This window comes from Denticeps clupeoides, chromosome 10, assembly GCF_900700375.1.
Source record: "Denticeps clupeoides chromosome 10, fDenClu1.1, whole genome shotgun sequence".
In the NCBI taxonomy this organism is placed as follows: Eukaryota; Metazoa; Chordata; class Actinopteri; order Clupeiformes; family Denticipitidae; genus Denticeps; species Denticeps clupeoides.
Genome location: NC_041716.1, coordinates 12,827,567 through 12,848,582, shown reverse-complemented (window position 1 = coordinate 12,848,582; position 21,016 = coordinate 12,827,567). Strand labels below are relative to the sequence as shown.

The 21,016-nt window shown below is 43.8% G+C and overlaps 2 protein-coding genes across 7 annotated transcripts; one reads left to right on the top strand and one right to left on the bottom strand.

Annotated features, from left to right (window-relative positions):
- Nucleotides 1-133: 133 nt before the first annotated feature.
- On the top strand, nt 134-5,982 carry zbtb48 (zinc finger and BTB domain containing 48). Of its 3 annotated transcripts, XM_028993707.1 has the most exons (12): nt 134-292; nt 1,059-1,445; nt 1,551-1,918; nt 2,204-2,511; nt 2,742-2,853; nt 3,037-3,135; nt 3,202-3,288; nt 3,386-3,540; nt 3,822-3,958; nt 4,470-4,634; nt 4,811-4,899; nt 5,038-5,982. In XM_028993707.1, exons 2-12 carry the CDS (start codon nt 1,157-1,159, stop codon nt 5,479-5,481), a joined length of 2,253 nt encoding a protein of 750 aa, XP_028849540.1. In that variant the 5' UTR covers nt 134-292; nt 1,059-1,156; the 3' UTR covers nt 5,482-5,982. The 3 variants fall into 3 exon arrangements, with proteins under 3 accessions (XP_028849540.1, XP_028849539.1, XP_028849538.1); XM_028993706.1 differs by having other exon boundaries at nt 1,059-1,918; nt 3,037-3,129; XM_028993705.1 differs by having other exon boundaries at nt 1,059-1,918.
- Nucleotides 5,983-6,082: 100 nt separating this feature from the next.
- Nucleotides 6,083-15,398, bottom strand: klhl21 (kelch-like family member 21). Of its 4 annotated transcripts, none has more exons than XM_028993810.1 (5): nt 15,214-15,398; nt 10,727-11,824; nt 8,329-8,734; nt 8,133-8,205; nt 6,083-7,825 (listed from the first exon to the last, which is right to left on the bottom strand). In XM_028993810.1, exons 2-5 carry the CDS (start codon nt 11,751-11,753, stop codon nt 7,490-7,492), a joined length of 1,842 nt encoding a protein of 613 aa, XP_028849643.1. In that variant the 5' UTR covers nt 11,754-11,824; nt 15,214-15,398; the 3' UTR covers nt 6,083-7,489. The 4 variants fall into 4 exon arrangements, with proteins under 4 accessions (XP_028849643.1, XP_028849645.1, XP_028849644.1 ...); XM_028993812.1 differs by having other exon boundaries at nt 15,237-15,392; XM_028993811.1 differs by lacking the exon at nt 15,214-15,398 and adding an exon at nt 13,632-13,660.
- Nucleotides 15,399-21,016: the final 5,618 nt, after the last annotated feature.

The window sequence follows — 21,016 nt, the reverse complement described above, 5'->3', positions numbered from 1 at the left end:
TTTCCAAATATGAAATATGCAAAAAGAAAATAGAAAGTGTATGAGAATAATACATTAAACCACAAAATACATTATACCATAAAATACGAGACCAGGGCATTACATTGGTTGGCCACCTAATTCGTCACATCCGGTCTGTTGACAACATGGCTTCTGGTCTTGTCGAAAATAAATAAATCTCGTTTACTGTTTTTTTTCACCCCCCGAGGATACAGACAGTGCACGACTACAGACTAAAATGTTTCGCGAATGTCATCGCATAAGAGACATTGGCGCACGTTTACCGCCACGGGTAAGTTGCAGCACACGCGAGGGCTTTAGTGGGCTTAGGGAGCGTCTTTAAACACGCAAATGTCGCTCGAACGTCGAAGTCCGACCCTCAAATGCGGCGTCGGGACGAATGGAAGCCGCTGTGCGCTTTGAATCGAACGTGAAAAGTGCACTTCGATTACACACACACACGCAAATGCACGTGGTGTGTTCATTTATTTATTTTTGGCGTAATCTGTGCACATTTGTCTTAAGGGTGGTACCAAGGGTGGAAGTAGCCTAGTGGGTAAACCAGGTTCAAATCCCACTTTCAAATCCCAGGTTCAAATCCCACTTACTGCCATTGTGTCCCTGAGCAAGACACTTAACCTTAAGTTGCTCCAGGGGGACTGCCCCTGTAACTGCTGATTGTAAGTGGCTCTGGATGTAAATGTAAATTTACTTCATGACGTGGGTCCCTTATCCAGTTTGTTGGCCTTCTGAGTGTTCACTATGTAAATGTGCATCACAGTTTCAAACTTTATTCTGAGGCCCAGTACGAGCAGTTTATGCACGAGTCCGTAATTAAAATAAAGATAAGCACAATGCAAACAATAACGTAAATGACAACCATCTTTTTTTTAGCCTTTAGCCTTTTTTTAGTGGGAAGTCATTTTTTAGTGTTGATTAGTAGGCTATCTGAGTCCTTTTTGGGGAGGCACATGACACTAGACATATAATTTACTGATGCTAAAAGTATAAAATTGTGGATGTAAAGTGTACAATGTTTACATTATTTTCATTTTCAGGTTATCGGTTGGAAATGAACGGAACAAATGGGACCCTTTTAAATGTACTATGCCACTCTTAAACCTTTGGAGAGTAGTTACCAAAAGGTGCACTTCTAATGATCAACTTCTCCGGTGAATTCTTCCGTGTGATTATGTTGGAGCAAGCCATCCATGCTCACAAAGTCATGACCCTGCTTAACCAGCAGAGGGCTGTTGGCCAGTTCTGTGATGCAAAGTTGAACACTGGTACCGGCCATGTGTACCTAGCCCATCGCAACGTTCTGGCCTGCTTCAGTCAGCTTTTTCAAGAACTCAACTTGGACAACCCCCAACACATAGAGATCAACCTCCCCTTAGAATGTCCTTTAGATGGACTAGAGCGACTTCTGGATTACTTCTATACAGGTGAGCTGAAGCTGGAGGCTGTAAGCCTGGAAAGGGTGCAGAGAGCAGCCAGTGCCATCTCAGTTGCTAATGCTCTTCTTCCTGGCCCATTGGTGCTCTCCCAAGCATCTGCTCCCTCAGAGGCATCGCAGATGATGTCACGATCTGAACGTAAGCCCATCACCAGCGTGCTTCCTCTGGAAGGACAGGATGAGACACCTACTAAGGGCAGATCTAGATCTCAACCAACAGTGAGAAACAAGAATGAACCTGGGACCCACCCATACTCACCAGAGAGCTCAGGCACTACCACCCACATTATCACCACCACCACCACTCGGTCTGGCAGAAAGGTGAAAGGACCAAGCTGGCTTGTTGGTGAGGCCAGCTTCAACGTCACATCTCCAGGAAGTTCCACACGAAGAGAAGTTGCAGCTGTGTCCAAGGAGGAGGTTCATAAAGAGAATGATAACAGTCTCCAGCCAATGTCTGAGGTGCAACCCAAATCCATTTGTAATCTACACTGGATTTGACTTTATTTATTATAGCCTCTTATCCAGTTGGTTTTCCAGTTGCCAATAACAGATTCTGTACCTCTGGTGCCAAGGCGTATGTTAATCAAGTATTGTTGTTTTGATACTGTCTTTATTAATCACTAAATTATGTATTAAACAGAATCATTATAATACTCGCTCCTCTAATAACAAAGTAATTACAAAAATTGTGGCATGTCTGTTGAGTTTTGAATGGCGGCTGATGGCTATAATGGCTTTTTAAAGGTGCTTGTGCAGCTTGACGCAGAAAACAAAAATGTTGATTCTGAAATGGGCAGTGACACCTGTGATGAAAATGATGAGGAGGACATGGATGGTGCTGCTGATGCTGTCATTGTTGACACCGATGAAGAGTATATACCCAGCAATTCACCCACAACAGCTGCCCCACCACGGGCCAGAAAAAAAGGGAAGGCAAAGGCATCGGATGAAGACAGCGCTGATATGCCTAAAGGCAACAAGAAGGGCTCAGTCGAGTGCCCGACCTGCCACAAGACCTTCCTCAGTAAATACTACCTCAAAGTCCACAACAGGTACCCCTTTTTGCCACCAAATGGTAAAGAATGCGTATAGAATGTAAAATGTGAATGTGCATGTTTAAAACAACCCATCAGCATTTATGAAAGTGTTAGAATGGCACTGTACCATCATTCAGCATAACTTCAAAACCCAACTGTTCCTTAATGAAAAATGAAATGGATTACTCTTCACATACTTTGGACAGCAAGGTGGTTCTCAAAATATATTCATTCTGTATAATTAGGAGGCACACAGGGGAAAAGCCTTTCAGATGTGAGAAATGTGGGAAGTGCTACTATAGGAAGGAGAACTTGCAAGAGCATGAAGCCAGGAACTGTCAGAGCAGAGCAGATGTGGTGAGTCTGCTGACACACTTGAAAATCATGCAACATTACCAAGAATTACAGCAAAATATGAAATTACAAACAGATAAATAAGCTGTTTAAACCTTGAAATGCTTTTATATGTCAGCTGTTTAAATGTTCAATATTTGTACATGGGTGTATATAAACATAAAAATCTATATATTTTTGTAACAGGTTTTTTCATGTAATGTGTGTCCAATGAAATTTCAACGGCGGCAGCAGCAACGAATCCATATGGTTATACATACTGGAGAGATGCCTAACAAGGTACATGTAAGTCATGAACAGCAATATTTTTTATTTCCTTGGACTTTTTGACAATTCTTCTGTTTCCCCCAGTGTACATCTTGTTCAGAGCAGTTCATGCAGAAAAAGGACCTCAGGAGCCACATGATCAAAGTGCACGGAGCCCCGAAACCCCATGCAGTGAGCTAGAATTCAATATTTTTTATTTATATTCAATATCAGCAACAACCTAGTAAGATTCCTCTCCAATGATATTTATTGTTCTACACATTCTCAGTGTTCACTGTGTCCCAAATGCTTCCTGTCACGCACTGAACTCCGTTTGCATGAGGCATCTAAGCATCGTGGAGAGAAGCTCTTTGTTTGTGAGGAATGTGGTCATCGAGCCTCCAGCCGCAATGGCTTGCAAATGCACATCAAAGCCATTCACAGGTAGAGGTTCACTGGTGGTGTTCCGCTAGGACTAATGTTGGGTCCATAGAGAGATGTATGTCACATATGGGACAGCTTTTTTTTTATTACAGTTTGAAAGTTAAAAAATTGAGGAACAAGGAGTCATTTGTACTTTATATGTGATTTCTTTAGAAAGTTCTCACGTCAGCCTGCAGCCTTCAGATTTTTAAATATATCATGATATGTTCACCTAATATCATTTTAAGGAGGTGTTAGCACACAGGTTTGTGCCTTTCTGAGTGTTTATTTTGGCCTCTTAGGAATGAGCGACCATTTGTATGTGAGTTCTGCAACCATGCTTTTACCCAGAAGGCCAATCTTAATATGCATTTGCGGACACACACAGGAGAAAAGCCCTTTCAGTGCCATCTTTGTGGGAAAACCTTTCGTACACAAGGTACACACAGCCTCACACACACTTTTGTTATATGTATTTATAACATATGTCACATAAATCGGCAAAGCCATGAGGTAACTGTGAAAACGTGAGAAGCAACCCAGTCCAAACACAAATTCTCAGTAGTGCCATATCATTACTATTACTACACAGTTTAATTCATGCCATGTAATTTTGGGGCGAGTCAGATATTACGGCTGACTTTGTGGGAGCTGAACATATCAACTACATCACTTCTGCCATTTGTTTTCTATGGTGATACTTACACATGTAATGCATGAAACATTAAAAATGTAGTTACAGCATACCAATGTAATATGTATGCTGGTATACATATTTTGGCCACTGATGGTGGTTTTGAACGTTTATTCATGAGTTCATGCTAAACATTTCTCATTAGCAATTAGCAATTTAAAGAAAGCAAAAACAAACACTGACTGTAAAGCTGAATTATTTAATCAGTGACATCAATTTTAACCTTTGGATTCAACCTCTGTGTCTCTGTGCTTAGCCAGTTTAGATAAGCATCATCGCACTCACACAGGTGAGCGGCCATTCGCCTGTGAGTTCTGTGAACAGCGCTTCACTGAGAAGGGTCCGCTGCACCGACATGTGGCCAGCAAACACCAGGAGGGCCGTCCTCATTACTGCCACATCTGCAGCAAAACCTTCAAAGGTAACATGTTTGTGTCTGTGCGTATTTCAAGGGGTGGGAATCAAAAGGATCTTTGTAGCATTTGGGGTTTTTTTTTTTAGCTCAGTTTCAATGATGGTGGAATGTCAGTCATGACCTTCTCACCCTTTACAATTTAGTATTAATGGTTGTGTCTTGTTAATTGGTGCCTGATTTAGCTGTTGAGCAGCTGCGTGTCCATGTTCGACGCCACAAAGGCATGAGGAAGTTTCAGTGCACTGAATGCGGATATAAGTTCACCAGACAGGTGAGACAGGAACAACTCTATGAATACATTTTAGATGATTCTCCAATCTTTTTTTTTTTTTCCCCCATATTTGTTTTCAGCATTTTGTAGCTGTGAATCAGATGGGGGATTTTGAGAATTGTCTCGGTTCTTTCTCAGGCACACTTGCGGCGCCATTACCAGATCCACAATCGTGTGGAAAACTACAATCCCCGGCAGCGGCGCCTGCGTAACCTAGTAGTTGAAGAGGACGCGGGAGCTGCTGCTTCTGAACCAGCAAGAAAGGATTCAGAGCAGGAAACACCTAATGACAGCATCATTAGCGTCATGATCCAGCCAGCAGGAATTGTGGGGCAGGAGGTTGTGGTCATTCAGGATGGACCTCCCAAAACTGAGAGGGAGGAAAGTACGATTGGGCTTCCAGGCCCAAGCACTGAGACAAGCGGCCAGGGCAATTTTGAGGTAATGCCTTTGGAGGGAGGGTCCAATGGGGAGGAGCAAGCAGGATTCAACATGGTAGATATTGTGGAACAAAGCTTGCTGGTGTCGGACGCAGGGTGTCTTCAGCAGAACGATGACAAGGCCTTAGGAGAGAGTGTTTAACACAATGAACTCAAAAGAACTCATCCCACTTGCTCCATTTAACCTACAGTGCATTCACTTGGATCAACTCTGATGTTAAAACCTGAAACCCCAGTTAGCTATGAACAGTCTACTATTCGGGCCAATTCCGAAGTTTGTGATAATATGGCATAACTTTGTCACGCAACATTCTTATTTAGCTTTGTAAAGTGGTGCTCCCAACTGCAGCATGTCAGCTCAGCATTTGATTCAGAATGGCCCAAATACATTATTTTCCCAGTGCATGTTTAGTTTGCTAGACCGGGTCTATGTTCAGCTGTCTTTGTCCAGAGGTGAATCCACACAGGAGGTGCTATAATGAAATGACCAGTAACTTCTTTTGCACGAACTGGTAGTATGTACATTTTGAGGCAAAAGATGAACAAATTATAGTACCTTTCAGCAGCGTACTCTCCCACCCTTCATGTAGTGATGAGTGTATATGTACATGCAAAAATGTTGTGCTGATTCAAATAAATTAATGAGTACAATGCGATACTTGTGTGAATGCGATACTTGTGTCAAAAGTATTGTGAATCAGACACCACACATTATGAAAATAAACAGATATAGGTAAATGCTGTAGAATGAATAGTCCTTCCTGCCTGCAGTTTATTACTTCATGTAGAAACACACAGTGGGCAGCACGACCCCAACCCAAACAAGGTCACTAGTATAACAACAGCTTTTATCCACAACACAACAGAAAACAAGGTGAGATTAAAAAAATATTCTAATGCATTGCTCTATAGCAAAGTAAAAATTATTATAATGTTATGATTACAATATAATCCAAACACTTCAATTCAAGATTCGGATGACACACATTTGCTGCTTCCAGTTATTGATAGCACATTGTTGCATGTGTGAAAATGAGAGCGCTGACTTCCTTCTTAAGTTTCCCCCCTTCAACTCAACAATTTTGCATATTGTAGTACATTAAATACACACAGACATAAATAAACTTAACATGACAAAATATCAGTGAGGAGACTCTCAGGAAAGAGTCTCCTTTGCACATCATGCAAACCAAAAATCCTTTCAGGCAGAAAAGCCAATTAAGCATCTTTCCAGTCTTCTCGGCCAAAATCTTTAACGATGAAAGGCAAACTGACTTTCCTTTTACGAGTAATACAGTGAGGATTTCAGATCTTGATTATTCAACTCTTATGCAAAGGGGATTTACAAATGAGGGTTGTCTTGGTTTCTCTCCTCAAGGACAGAAATGTCAGCGTAGGCCTTGTGGTAATTATGTGTATGGCAATTTTTGGGGGAAAAACCCTCTATGGGAAGGAATTACATCAGGACCAGGGCAGTACAATTTTGGTTTCTAAATTCCTTGTCAAATTCTACAATTCAACATTTTGGAATGTCATGGGTAAAAGATTCTGATTGTTAGGGTTCAATTCACCTAACAGCTTTCACAGAAAGTCAGTTTCTGACCCTTTCGGTTGAGAAGGACACTTTCCCAGACTATGCATGCATCTCTTACTGGACTTGTCAATCACTTGTGAAGTAAATGCTTCCAACAATTCTGTAAAATACAAGCTGCTTAAACCTGCTGTCTCTTTTTACCATATTCAGATGCCGCATCAATGTATAGAGCCATAGCTCAATGCTCAAAGATATCAGACAAAAATGGCACTGTAGTAGGAGTGGTTTACTACTACAAGTTCACAATTTCATGCAGAACAACTGAGTATTCAGGGCTACATCAGTAATCACTAGCACTTTACTCCCATCTTGCTAGATTAGTTTTAAATATGAATATTTTAAATTATCGCATGCAACAGACACAGCTGCATTAAGGTACTAATCGGTCACAAAAGCTGATGACAAAAAGCCTAAAAGTGTCTGCTCTTTACCTACTTATTCCTTCATAGTCCTGTTCAGGTAGCAATGCAGATAAAGTGTGTAACACCCAGCATAGCAATGTCACAGTAAATACAATGTCCTAACGACCATGCAATCATCTGCTGGTCCAAGGGGCTTAATGGGCAGCGTTGACTTCATGATTCTGGTTGTGGTTAAGGTTATTGTTGTGGTTATGCAGGGCTTGGTGACGATGGTGTCGATGTAGGTGGATGGCATTGACGTCAGGTGGTTCAACCGACCCGAACGCAGTGGGCACCAGGGGCATGAACTGCCGAAAAATGCTGACGCTGCCATGCCAGAATGTGGGTTGCGGGAGGTGACCGGTTATGGTCCAAAGTCGAGTTGTTGGGTCGAATGCTTCAATCACATCTGAGAGCTCAAAAGTGTTGTCATAGCCACCAGACACATACAAGCGGCCTCCTAGAGCCGCAACACTTCCTCCAACATGGACCTGTCAAATATAAGGATGCAACAGATTAAACTCTTTTACATGTTCTCATGTATTTTCATTTTCAACTGAGTAAAACTGAACGTCCTGTTATTTTTCATGAAATTAAACCAAATCTTTCTTGTTCTGTCAATATTAACATAATATTTGCTTTTAACTGTCCCTTATAAGCACCACTCTTGTGCCTGGCAAGAGAATTGAGCCATGGTGGACATATTGTTCAATATTCAAATCACCAGTACAATCCGTACAAGAAGAAGGCCGTTCTGTAGCCAATGAAATCACATTCATTGTAAAGTGTTTACACTACCTGGTTCATAGGGTTTATCTTGTCCCATTCATTCTTCTGGGGGTTGTAAACATCAACTTCAGCCGAGTCATCACTTAGAAAGTAAGGAAAAACACAGTGAGAAAAAGACCAGTCTAAAAACTACTTCCCCTTTAACACCTCATTTCATCCCATGTTATAACCAATACCAGAATAACCAAAACTTTGTGGCCCTTACCGGACAAAATATATGAGGCCATTCAGTGTCACCGTTTTAGGAGCAAAGGACCATGGTGGAAGCTGGCCACAGTTGAGTAGTGACCAGCGGTTTATGTCAATGTCATAGCACTGGATGGCCATGGAATCCTCGCCAGTGAGAGAACCAATGGCATAGAGACGTCCATGGCAGGCTGTAGTCGAACAGTTGTCCATGGGGTGGGGCATGGGTGGAAGGGCTTCCCAGCAGTCCATCGTGTGGTCATAGCGTTCTGTGCTGTCTGAAGCCACCACATACAGCTGGCCTTTCAACACACATGTGCTATGGTATTCACGGGCCTTCAACATGGGGGACACCTCTGTCCACTCATTCACACTGGAGTTGTAGCGCCACACTCCATCGTACAAGCGGGAGCCATCTGAGCCACCTGTTTAAAAAAAAAAAAAAGTGATATGGTTTACTATGCTGAATCTAGGCCTGATAGGATTTCAAAGGAAAGCTGACCTGTAATTAGAGGTGACCTTTAAGCACAATATTTATATTACTTTGCACTATCACTATATGTCTATTGTCTTTTGGGCTGTCAATTGATACAATTTTTTGCAATGAATTAATCATGATTTTTCAGGATTAACTCGAAGACTAAAGCTTGCCATAAACTCTATTTAAAACTATGAAACAGAAAAGCATGGGAAAGGTAGCGGATGTTCTGGATTTTTCTTAAAACGCCCGGCATTAGGGCTGCATGATTTGGGGAAATAGACATATTGCAATTATTGAGATCAATATTGCGATATGCGATTGTGATATGAGGGCACTTGCTTGTATATCAATGAAAATTGGCATACAAATTAATAATAGTAAAATGTTTAATTTCAAAGTGAAACATACAAACTACTTATAACTTGAAATGCCCATTGCTTTCAAAATACAATAGTCTACTAAATTAAATAATCACAAAAAACTCTTTACATTACTGTCGAACGACAAACCCTGGTAAGGCTAAACAACTGTTTTGATTATATTTGGCCATTACAAAATCCCGTATTATAGTTCTTACGTTTAACCAAAACGTTGTTTGGAGGCTGACTTGAACACAGGGATCCATAGCTTTGGTAGCTTAGCTAAGGTTAACATTTGTAAACTAAGGTGAATTTCTTTAGGAAACATTCAAAGTTTGAGAAAAGTTAACTAAACAGCTAAGAACAATCTAAATAGTTAATGCCTACGTTTAGCCAAAACGTCGTTGGAGGCTGACTTGAACACAGGAATGCATAGCTTCGCTAACTTAGCCTAGCTTAAGACTTATAAAACAGGGTTTTATAATGGCCAAATATATTCAAAACAATTGTCCAGCCTTACCTATGAAATGTAATCCCCCGGGATCTGGTTTGGAGCGTACAGCGGTTTGTACAGCCCCAAGCAGCACAAGAGTGAGGCATTTTTATCTCTCCATAGACATGTATATGCTTGAACTCCACAGCACAGCCTATCGCAATATGGCGGCGACATTGACGTACATGTACCCATATGTCTATGTGAGTCACGAATCTGAGGTCTCCATTGAACCAAATCGAAAGCCATGTGACCAAACACGTCACATTTAAATCGCAGCTTTTTGCGTTCATGTAATCGCACAGACTGACATCGTGATTACGATTGCGATTAGATTAATCGTGCAGCACTACCTGGCATAGTATTAAATGGGCGCAAACATCATGGGTTTCTCAACAGGCCTGTTAAGCAACTTCTCATTTTCCACCTAAATGGCCAGAAATGCAGTGAACCTCTTGTCACATGGTACTCTGAGCATATTTTAACCTGGCTGTGCCCGCTGAGTTCGCAGGCGCATCATCTAGAGTCATGTATCTAGGGCCACTGTGCATAGCCTACGTTTTCAGCGCGTAGTAAATCATCCTTTCAGGACATGGAGCTTGCAATTCGACTCTAGTCACGCGGTGTGGCCTTGTGTTTATAACTGTGCTGGTGTTGTAATCATGTAATGCTTTTGTGGCTCCTGTCGCCATCTTTCAACAACTGAAGACACTGGGCGAGGTTCTTGCAGAGGACATGTCCCTTCCTGGCTACCGCTGATGAAGGCTCTGCAGAGCTGGCAGAACACCCTGTCCCCCTCACCTCCTTCAAGCCTATAGCCCCAAAGCCTGTGGTTTATCTTATACTCGCCCTGACCGCCATTTCATAAGAGGCCGGCCTGGAGACCTGCAGAGCTTTCCTTTACTCAGCTACAAACTAGATTTTAAAATGGAAAATGTCTTGTAAGCCATTTAGCTTTTGGTAAATTTTGATTAAACATTATTTTTTTGCACAACAGCATATTTTTATTAAATATAAAATCACCATTGCTTTTTTTTTTCTTTTCTTACTCAAACAATTCCAAACCCGACCCAGGGACACTCACCTGTAACATACATGTCGTTTCCAAGAGCAGCGATACTGTAGCCTCCACCCAGATGGTCGGGAAACTCGGCCAGGTACCTCCACTGCCCCGACAGTGGGTTGTAGCAGTCCACAGTCACCAGCTCGTCGCAGTCCTGGTCACAGCCGCCCACAACTACCAGGATCTCCGCCAGGCCGGTGGAGGGCCGCGGCCGCATCCGCTGGCACGGCCGGTCGTGGCGGTCGTACTCGCAGGACTGGAAGCTGCGCGCCTCGCTGACCAGACGCAGGCAGGAAGCGGACAGGTAGACGAGCGGGTCGCTCTCCACGTGCGCCAGCAGGTAGAAGCGCCGCACGAACGGCAGCCGCACCTGCTGGAGAAGCTCGGGCCAGTAGTGCAGCCGCCGCTGCAGGTCGGCCTTGACCCAGCGCGCCGCGATCTGGTACGCGGCCTCCTCCTTATCTACGCAGAGGCAGTCGTCGGAGACGAACTCCAGGAGCCGTTTCCAGGAGAGCCGCTCAAAGTCCGTGCCTTTCGCCAGCTCCATTATGTTTTTGAGGACAAAGCGGCGCGCGCTGGCCGCTAGGTCCCGGCAGGCGTAGGCCTCGGCAAAGTCCTGGATCTCCAGGCAGTTGGACACGTCCAGGCGCTGCTCCAGGAAAGCGCAGCACGCCTCCTTCACAGAGGGGAACTGGAAGAGGTCGGCGGCCTTCAGCAGCAGGTCTACGTTGTCCTGGGTAACCGTCACGCGGCCGGTGTAGCAGAAGTCGACCAGCAGACCCAAGAGGTCGGCCGACACCTCGTGCAGCACCACCCGGTCCATGGCGCTCTCGCGGAGCGTTCCGGCAAACATGGCGCGGAAGTAGGTGCTGGCTGCCGCCAGGACGGTGCGGTGGCAGTTGAATTCGCGACCCTCTGCGCATAGCGTCACGTCGAAAAACTTCCGCTCGGCTCGAAGTTCGTGGATACCGCGCAGGAGGTTGAATGCATGTGCCGTGTCGAAGAAGGGCAGCGTTGACGTCTGTGTCTGTACCAGATTTTTCTCCATCCTGACACCCTCTCTGTCTCTGCGTCTACGTGGCTTATTAAATCCCTGGACCCTCAGAACACAGGAATCATCTGGGAACAGACAAGATTAAACATTCAGTCCATAGCAGCAATATATCCAACAATAACGTATCAGTTATTGTTAGCCTTGTGAATATCTTGGATACTGAATCAAATATGAATCGGTCATGATGCAAGAGGCGCAATTGCACAAAATGTTCTTTTTCCCTAATCTGGACCACAAATAGAAAGTGAAACACTAACACTAGGCTGAGGCAAAGACAAAAAAACAGAGCAAAGAGCTGAACAAGACACAAAACTGGCTTTTTGTTGTGTTCTTTTACGGTGTGGTAGTAGTCTAGGGGGTAACACACTGAACCTATGAACCAGGAGACCCAGGTTCAAATCCCACTTACTACCATTGTGTCCCTGAGCAAGACACTTAACCCTAAGTTGCTCCAGGGGGACTGTCCCTGTCCCCTGATCGTTTATTAAATATTTCTATTAAATATCAGGCCAGAAAAATACATATACAACTTATATACAAGTATAACTGCAAAAACCATATTATGAATGTGTAATTAAATGAGATTAAAGTCTCCTTGCTTGATAATTCAATAACTTTCGCAGAAAATATAATCTATCACAGTGAACCTAATTGATTCGGAAGTGAAAATTAGTGTATTGGACAAATAAATGAAAGTGCAATCACACAGTTCCGATTTTTATAGTAAATGATCCTACCTGAGAGGTGTTTAATGTTCTAGAAGAAAAATGAGACACTGAATGTTCTAGAAAGGCACTACTGCAATGTGTTTGTTAAGAAAGAGCTTCTGACTGGCTTCTCTCTATAAATACACCAGCAGTGTCCATTTCCAGAGAGGGTGACACCTCACAACTCACATACTGAGGATTACATCAGTCACCCCTCCCCCACCAGACCCCAGTTCAGCCCCTCAGACAGAAGCCAGACTGAGGCTCTCGCACCGTAAAACCCCAACACATCATCTCACAGCCGCTCTGTGTACATTCTACACATGAGGTCTAAAAAGGAACCTAAAAAGGTCTAAATAAGAAATGTGAAAAAATATAGAAATGGCTCTTCGTGGTGCCTGTTTAATTCGAAACCGCATATCCGAGTCGACTGTAGCGACCTGGAGAGAAAAAAAGCAGCCAAAACATATTCCTGTCCTCAGGTCATTTATCTTCTTGCAGTCATGGCCACGATATTTTGAATGGTTAAAAATACTCAGGTATGCTTCAAGGTAAATCCCAGTGGCCTGCGCTCATCCCTGGAATAAAATTGGGATCATCAGAAAGCCATTTGACCTTCTGACAGCAATAAACAGCTTGAGGCCAGGCCCAAATAGTGCCACAGAGTTAGAGCTTCGGCATAAACAACGGGCCTCGTGCGGTCAGAATGGGCACAAGCAAAACACTGTTAGGTGGGGCAAAAACCGAGAACTACGTCCACATTATCTAATCAATTTTCCATGCAAATGCCTGCTTGACGATGCCCTACTTCTACCGATCTCCCACAGTACCCACGGTGCACCTGGAGAAAAGGTGGCCAGGCTTGAAAAGGTTTTAGCAGTCAGAGCCGACCTGAAGGCATGTCAAGGACAAGAGGAGGGGCTGCCAAACAGCATCGAAGGTTCTACCTGACTTGCAGGAGATTGTGCAAAATTGTGATATCAAAAACGTATTCCTTTGCATGCACACTTATATCCGTAGAAATGAAAAAAAATATATATATTATATAAAATTATATTTGTGGAAATCAGTAGCCCAGCTCTTATAAAACTGCAGGCAACTGAGCAACCCTGAAGCCTCTTTACCACAACAATCCCGAGTACGCCACACAGAAAGCAATACTCACCGTGCAAGCAACACGAGGGATCTGGCAAGTATGTGTTAGCCGGGTGAAGAGAGGGTCGGGGAATCTGAAGCCATGTGACCAACACTCAGCCAATGAGAAGAGGGCACTGCGGACGAGTGGGGAAATGACACTTGTGTCCGACTGTCTCGGGGTGACAACTCCCCAGTCATGCTGCACTGCTTCTCAGGGTCTAAACTTAGCAGCCATGACTCCTTAAGTTGCCCTGCTTATTATGTTGTAATATCTTAATTTTTTTTTAGGGAAGCTGTCAAAATATATAACTCAGGTTTGGCTCTGAAACCTGAGATCAAGGGACAAATAATACAGTAATTCTAATACTGGAACAAAAGGACAAGTGATGTATTTAAATCTGGCATCATTTCACACTAAAACATGCCACTTCCACACATACATGGAAAAAAAAAAGTGTAGACAAATAACATACTAGTGTGATTATAATCAGAATTGATCCCTCGTTTTTGTGAGAATGTGAACGCATTTACATTTACAGCATTTATCAGACGACTTACAGAGCAACTTACAATCAGTAGTTACAGGGACAGTCCCCCCCTGGAGCAACTTAGGGTTAAGTGTCTTGCTCAGGGACACAATGGTAGTAAGTGGGATTTGAACCTGGGTCTTCTGGTTCATAGGCGAGTGTGTTACCCACTAGGCTACTACCACCCAAGACAAGTTTTTATCCTTATTAGGTGGAGGTGACCTGTTACCTTTACATTACTTTACTTTTATCCAAAGTGACTTACAAGGAGAAGACACCAGCAATTCTCATTTTGGTTTCCATAGATTGTGAGTCCCTTGCATCATTTACCTGGACTAAATTGTGATTGGGATACACAGCACAGCACACAGTGACACAACGAAACGTGTCCTCTGCTTTTAACCATCACCCTTGGTGCGCAGTGGGCGGCCATGACAGGCGCCCGGGGAGCAGCGTGTGGGGATCGGGATTCGAACCAGCAACCTTCTGATTACAACTACAGCAGTATTAATGTAATACATAAGTTAATACTATTATTATTATTAAGTAAGTGGAGTCCTGCTCTCCACAGCCCCGTCCCTCGGCGGGCATGTGTCCGTCTGTCTGCCTTGCACCCGGCCGGGAAATGTCCACGACGGCGTGAAGGACGAGGCTGCGCTGCCCCTTTATCGGGCCCGCATTCCTCCCGAACAGTTCGTGGCCGATAAACGCCGCGGTTCCTGTCCTCGGGTCAAAACGATACTTTAACTAGGACGGTTTAAGGGCGCTGCTGGTGGTAGTAGTAGTAGAAGAAGAAGTTTAAAAACGTTTTTAACTAAGACGCAGGCGTGCTGACAAATCCACGTGGCCATTAAAGTGCAGTTAGTCGCCTAAACGCGACCCGTACAGTACAGTCATTGGAGATAAGCAGCGTGGAAATGGTCCAGTCGCAGACTGTTTAGAAAAGCGTCTGTGTGTTTCTGTGTGTCCGTATTTCAATGTTGCGTTACGTCCACAAGATGCTTTTTTTTAACGACAAATGTCCGAGAAAACAAAGCTGTCAAAGCAGCAGGAGGAAACCGATCCCGAGGAGACGGTACATACCCACGTCAGCCCTGTTCCCTCACCGAATTCCTAACGGGAATCCCAAAGGCTTGCGGGGCGTCTCCACTCCGGCTCGCGTCGATATCATGAAGAACTTTATGGAGTGACGCTGTTTCGTCTCTCATTCCAGCGCCATGTCTACAGTAAGGATGTGATGCGTTACTGGCCCTGCCCGTGCCTATTGGACACTGTGTTGGTTACAGCGTGACGCGGTCGTATGTACGGCAAGCCGGCTTCACCTAAAACGCCGCAAAAATGTCTCTGTGCTGGTTACAAGGTGAGACGGTGGCATGTACGGCAAGCCGGCTTCACCTAAAACGCCGCAAGAATGTCTCTGTGCTGGTTACAAGGTGAGACGGTGGCATGTACGGCAAGCCGGCTTCACCTAAAACGCCGCAAGAACGTCTCTGTGCTGGTTACAAGGTGAGACGGTGGCATGTACGGCAAGCCGGCTTCACCTAAAACGCCGCAAGAACGTCTCTGTGCTGGTTACAAGGTGAGACGGTGGCATGTACGGCAAGCCGGCTTCACCTAAAACGCCGCAAGAACGTCTCTGTGCTGGTTACAAGGTGAGACGGTGGCATTTACGGCAAGCCGGCTTCACCTAAAACGCCGCAAAAACGTCTCTGTGCTGGTTACAAGGTGAGACGGTGGCATTTACGGCAAGCCGGCTTCACCTAAAACGCCGCAAAAACGTCTCTGTGCTGGTTACAAGGTGAGACGGTGGCATTTACGGCAAGCCAGCTTCACCTAAAACGCCGCAAGAACGTCTCTGTGCTGGTTACAAGGTGAGACGGTGGCATGTACGGCAAGCCAGCTTCACCTACAACACCGCAAAAATGTCTCTGTGCTGGTTACAAGGTGAGACGGTGGCATGTACGGCAAACCAGCTTCACCTAAAACACCGCAAAAATGTCTATGTGCTGGTTACAGCCTGACGCGGTCGCGAGTACGGCAAGCCGGCTTCCCCTACAATCCCACATAAATATCTCTGTGCTGGTTACAGAATGACCAGGTCGTATGTACGGCAAGCCGGCTTCGAATACAACCCTACCAAAATGTCTCTGTGCTGCTTATGTATGGAAAGCAAACTTCACCTACAATCCCGCTGACATGTCTCTGGTACGTTCAAGTAGGTGGGATTCCAACGGTGGCCGACAAATGCAAATCAAATTAAAACACATTTACAGACACATGAAACACTTTTACCAATGACCAAAAACAAATTTACAAGCAGTGAATCAAGGGGTAGGTATGATAGACTGAAATTGCATGTTGTATCAATCAAACAGTGTCCTCCAATCCTGAATGAACACCAAAATTACACATGATTTGCATATGTGATATCACTGTGTACAAAACAAGAAAATCAGTTTAGGCATAGTGTAATTATTTAAGAAATAGTACAGGGTCTGAAAACACTAACTAAAAATTATCTCTCAGAAATGTCTGAAAATGAAGTTATTTAAGGGCAAATCTGATAGAAATTTTCCTGTTTTAGAGATGCTGTGTGACTGGGACCTTAGTATACTCTGTAGTTTCTGTTTTCTGTAGTTTCAATATCTAAGGACTATCTATTAAGCTGAGACAAATGGTGCATATGGCAGGGTATCCAAGCTTTCTTACCAGACTTTTATGCACAGTTTGACACACAGAAGAGCATGCAAGGAAATCTAACCCTCCTCCCAGTGATCAGGCGCTGTGTCTAACCACGGCAGACATGAGGAACACTCTTCACAGAGTTATCACAGATACCGAGAAGCTAAGCCTGCTGAATACCTCCCTCTGCAACCTCAGTCTGGACTCAGAGATCTCAGTCTGGAACAGCATCTCCAGCATCACCTCACCATGTGTTGGAGTTCCTCAGGGCTGTGTGCTCAGTCCAATGCTGTTCACCCTACTGATCCATGACTGTGCAGCGATGCACAGCTCCAATCACAGTTTGCCCATGACACGACTGTGGTGGGTCTCATCAGCAAGAACGACGAGTCAGCGTTCAGAGAGCTGGTGCAACAACTGATGGACTGGTGTCCAGTCAACAATCTGTTTTTCTCTCCACTGAACATCAACTGTTCTTGTGTGGAGATAGTCAAGAACACAAAGTTCCTCAGTGTTCTACTAGAGGAGAACCTCTCCTGGGCTCTGAGCACCATCTCATCAGCCAAGAAAGCCCTGAGACATCTTTACTTCTTGAGGAGGCTGAGGAAAGCCTTCCACCACCCATCCTCACACTTTCTATATAGGGACTACTGAGAGCATTCTGAGAAGCTGCATCTACATCTGTAACCTTTTATTCATGTTACATCTAACACCTGTTCCAGAGAAATTAATTTCACTATGTACTGTCTAACCGTTAAGTAGCTGCAATGACTGTAAAGCTCACTTGACTTGACTATTACTTAATTTTTAAATCATTTCAACTTCTAAAAATGTTGTTTTAACTGAAATTATTACATATGCGAATTGGATTTTGAATTAAAAATTTTACTTTAAATCTGTAACAAAAGATTTGTAAGATATGCTTTTCAAAAGTACATCAGGTTGCATGGTAGATAGAATAAAGAAGCTATTCACAGATCTGTGAGTAGATCAATTTTAAATGAACAGGGAGAGCCTGTGTTTTATGTGTATCTCCACTAGAGGGCAATCATGTTTAATGTGGAAGGGGATTAAGCACATCTGGGTGTAACAATTATGAGACACTGACCAGTCTGATTGCTGACCAGTCTGACCACGTATTAATTGAATGCAATGCAAATTATTTGCATTTATACTGAGAATTATAAAATATTTATGATGCTTATAGCATAATTATTTGAACTGGCTTGGGATAATGAAGTGTTTCGTTAACCTCTGTCCCATAAGCTTGTGGTCTGCCAGTCTTGATATGCTGCACATGTGCCTGCTCATCAGTAAAATAGTAGTAAAAACAGAAAAGTAGGAAACAACTGAGATCCAAGATCTATTTAGGAAATCTTGCACCCACCAGTCTATACACTTTACTGTAATCTGCATCTGTTCACAATGAACATTCTACAAAGTGACAGCATTTAGATTGAATTGCTCAGACAAATATGCAAAGGATGGTGAGAGAATGGAGACACAAGTGAAAGAGTAACACTACCTGGCCATGTTCTTGGCTCTTCAGATGAGTCATGGGATCTGGTTATCACCCACACCCGCTTCATATCCATGCCAGAATATGCCAGATTCAACTTTACATTTACATTTACAGCATTTATCAGACACCCTTATCCAGAGCGATTTACAATCAGTAGTTACAGGGACAGTCCCCCCCTGGAGACATTTAGGGTTAAGTGTCTTGCAGGGACACAATGGTAGTAAGTGGGATTTGAACCTCGGTCTTCTACGCAAGTGTGTTACCCCTAGGCTACTACCACCCTCCTCTTTACTTTACAAAGTTTTACCTGACAGGAAGTGTGCTCCACAGCTCACATACAATTCTGAAGTCACTGTAATGCTGACTTGTCTGAACATCAGCATATTCAGCATATTCAGTGCTCCATGACAAATGAGAGTTTATCCTCTTGTATCATGCTTCCATTTTACTGTAATGATCTGTAATGATATTCTCTGCATTCTTGATCTCCATTTATGCTTCTACAGTACAGTAAACAAGAGTTCTACCCACGTCAATCCATAATAAAAATTACAACCAATATAAAATCTAGACCAACATAAAATGTATATTCATGTGCTAATTAGGTGGCCTTGGATTCTTGTCTGATTATTTTCTGTCATAAACTATTTTTGCCGAAACGTGCGTCCTGTTTGGAAGCCTCTTCTCCCATCACTCCTGGTCTGGATACATTTTTAGCTGCCATTTCTAGGGCATGTCCTGAGCCATCCAGAGTGTCATGAACAGCATTTGGGCAGTTGAGGCTCTATGGAGTGCACTGTTGGTGGCTCTTTTGAGGTGCTGAAGTATTGTGTGTAGTGCAGGAAAATTGCACAAACAGCAGGAAGTAATTCATTTGCTAAATATGTATAAAAAATATCAGTTATTTTTAGAATACAATAAATCCTAATTCCTATATATATATCTGTTGTGATGGTGCTCAGAGCCCAGGAGAGGTTCTCTTCTAGAAGAACACTGAGGAACTTTTTGTCCTTGATGATCTCTACACAAGAACCGTTGATGTTCAGTGGAGAGTGGTCCCCCTGTTCTCTTCTGAAGTCAACAATTATCTCTTTAGTTTTGTACACATTAAAAAAACAGATTGTTGAACTTACACCGGTCCGTCAGTCGTTGCACCTCTTCTCTGTTCGCTGAAAGTGAAGTAATTGTCATTGTGATACAGAGGACAGCACATGGTGATGGAACAAAATGTGTCCTCTGCTTTTAACCATCACCCTGAGTGAGCAGTGGGCAGCCATGACAGGCACCCGGGGAGCAGTGCGTGGGGACAGTGCTTTGCTCAGTGGCACCTCAGTGGTACCTTGCCGGATCGGGATTTGAACCACCAGCCTTCTGATTTAGAAACCCTTCCTTAACCGTAGGCCCCCACTGTCCCCAAAGTTGTGCCCCCTACTTATATCAGTGGTGTTTTGTTAAAATGGCCGGCCATCTCACCTTGCCTTTATACTAACTTGATGAAATATCAGCTCTGCTGCTGTGGCTGATTCTCATATTTTATGCTATTATGGCTACAGCACACCAAAAAACAAAAATGTGCCTGAAGTCCTGTCATGCATATTATATATTTCTTCACACAAGTGCTTCCAATTGCTCATGTTTCTTTTTTATTATCTCACTGCCTGAATGCCAACTGGCAGTTAAGGCTCCTGGTAATACTTTTCTCCAGAAACACCCCGAATGTGCTGCTGACAGACCATTTAAAGCCGCACATTCTGCACCTAGAACAATGCAAGTGAACTTCAGTGAACACCCCTGGCTTTGGTTCACAATAAATTCACTGATTTATTGGTGATCAGTTGGAGGCAGATGTTCTTTTAATGACTCTGTCTCACACGCGCACACACACACACACACACACACACACACACACTTTTAAGAAAAAATATATATTTAGCCTGGAGCGCTTAGACTTTCTCTCTCTCTTTCACTGTTGTGATTGCTGTGTGTCCTTCTGCTGCTCCTCCTGCCAGAGTTAGTTAGTACATGTCAGGAAGCAGAAGTATGCATCATGCACGACACTGACACTCTCTCTCTCTCTCACACGCACACACACACACACACAGCAGCGAAAACTCACCTGGTTAACTCTCCCATCAAATACTCCTCCAGTCAAAGAGCAGAATTCAAACAAACACTTCCTCACTAGTGGCAGCAAAGGTTGTCTCTTTGCTGAGAACTGTCATTAGTGTCGAAAGTTTTCACTTTGTCTGGCAAATGAAGTGATGCGTCAGCAGAACGCTGTAATCTCTGCTTGAGACTGAACTTGCCGGATTGTTTGTTCAGTCTGTGGTTGAAGAGGGGTTTGGATGAGGACAGGACGTCCACATACAGTTGGATTACCAGGGCCGGTCAGCGGCTCATTTTTCGGCCGGTCTGTGTGAAAACCGAGAGGCGGCGGGATTCAGAGAGACAGAGACAGAGAGAAAAACAAAGAGAGCTGGAACCGGCATCTTCACAGCCATTTTCTCTCTCCTTAACAGATACTTACCTAATTACACACATACTCACACAAACATGAATACTCACAGTGTCTACTGCACTGTGTCTCTCTCTCTCTCTCTCTCTCTCTCTCGCTCGCTCGCTTACTCTCCCCACCCCTACCTGCTCCAGTGATCTCCACTTTCAGGGCAGCGCTGTTGACAC

Excerpts from the sequence above, each read along its gene's own strand:
- zbtb48 (XM_028993705.1), top strand. The coding sequence starts at position 1,157 with ATGATCAACTTCTCCGGTGAATTCTTCCGTGTGATTATGTTGGAGCAA. Across the intron at positions 1,919-2,203 it reads GTCTCCAGCCAATGTCTGAG|GTGCTTGTGCAGCTTGACGC; the intron begins GTGCAACCCAAA and ends GGCTTTTTAAAG. Across the intron at positions 2,854-3,036 it reads GTCAGAGCAGAGCAGATGTG|GTTTTTTCATGTAATGTGTG; the intron begins GTGAGTCTGCTG and ends TTTTTGTAACAG.
- klhl21 (XM_028993810.1), bottom strand. The coding sequence starts at position 11,753 with ATGGAGAAAAATCTGGTACAGACACAGACGTCAACGCTGCCCTTCTTC. Across the intron at positions 8,735-10,726 it reads AAACGACATGTATGTTACAG|GTGGCTCAGATGGCTCCCGC; the intron begins GTGAGTGTCCCT and ends TTTTTTAAACAG. Across the intron at positions 7,826-8,132 it reads AGATAAACCCTATGAACCAG|GTCCATGTTGGAGGAAGTGT; the intron begins GTAGTGTAAACA and ends TATATTTGACAG.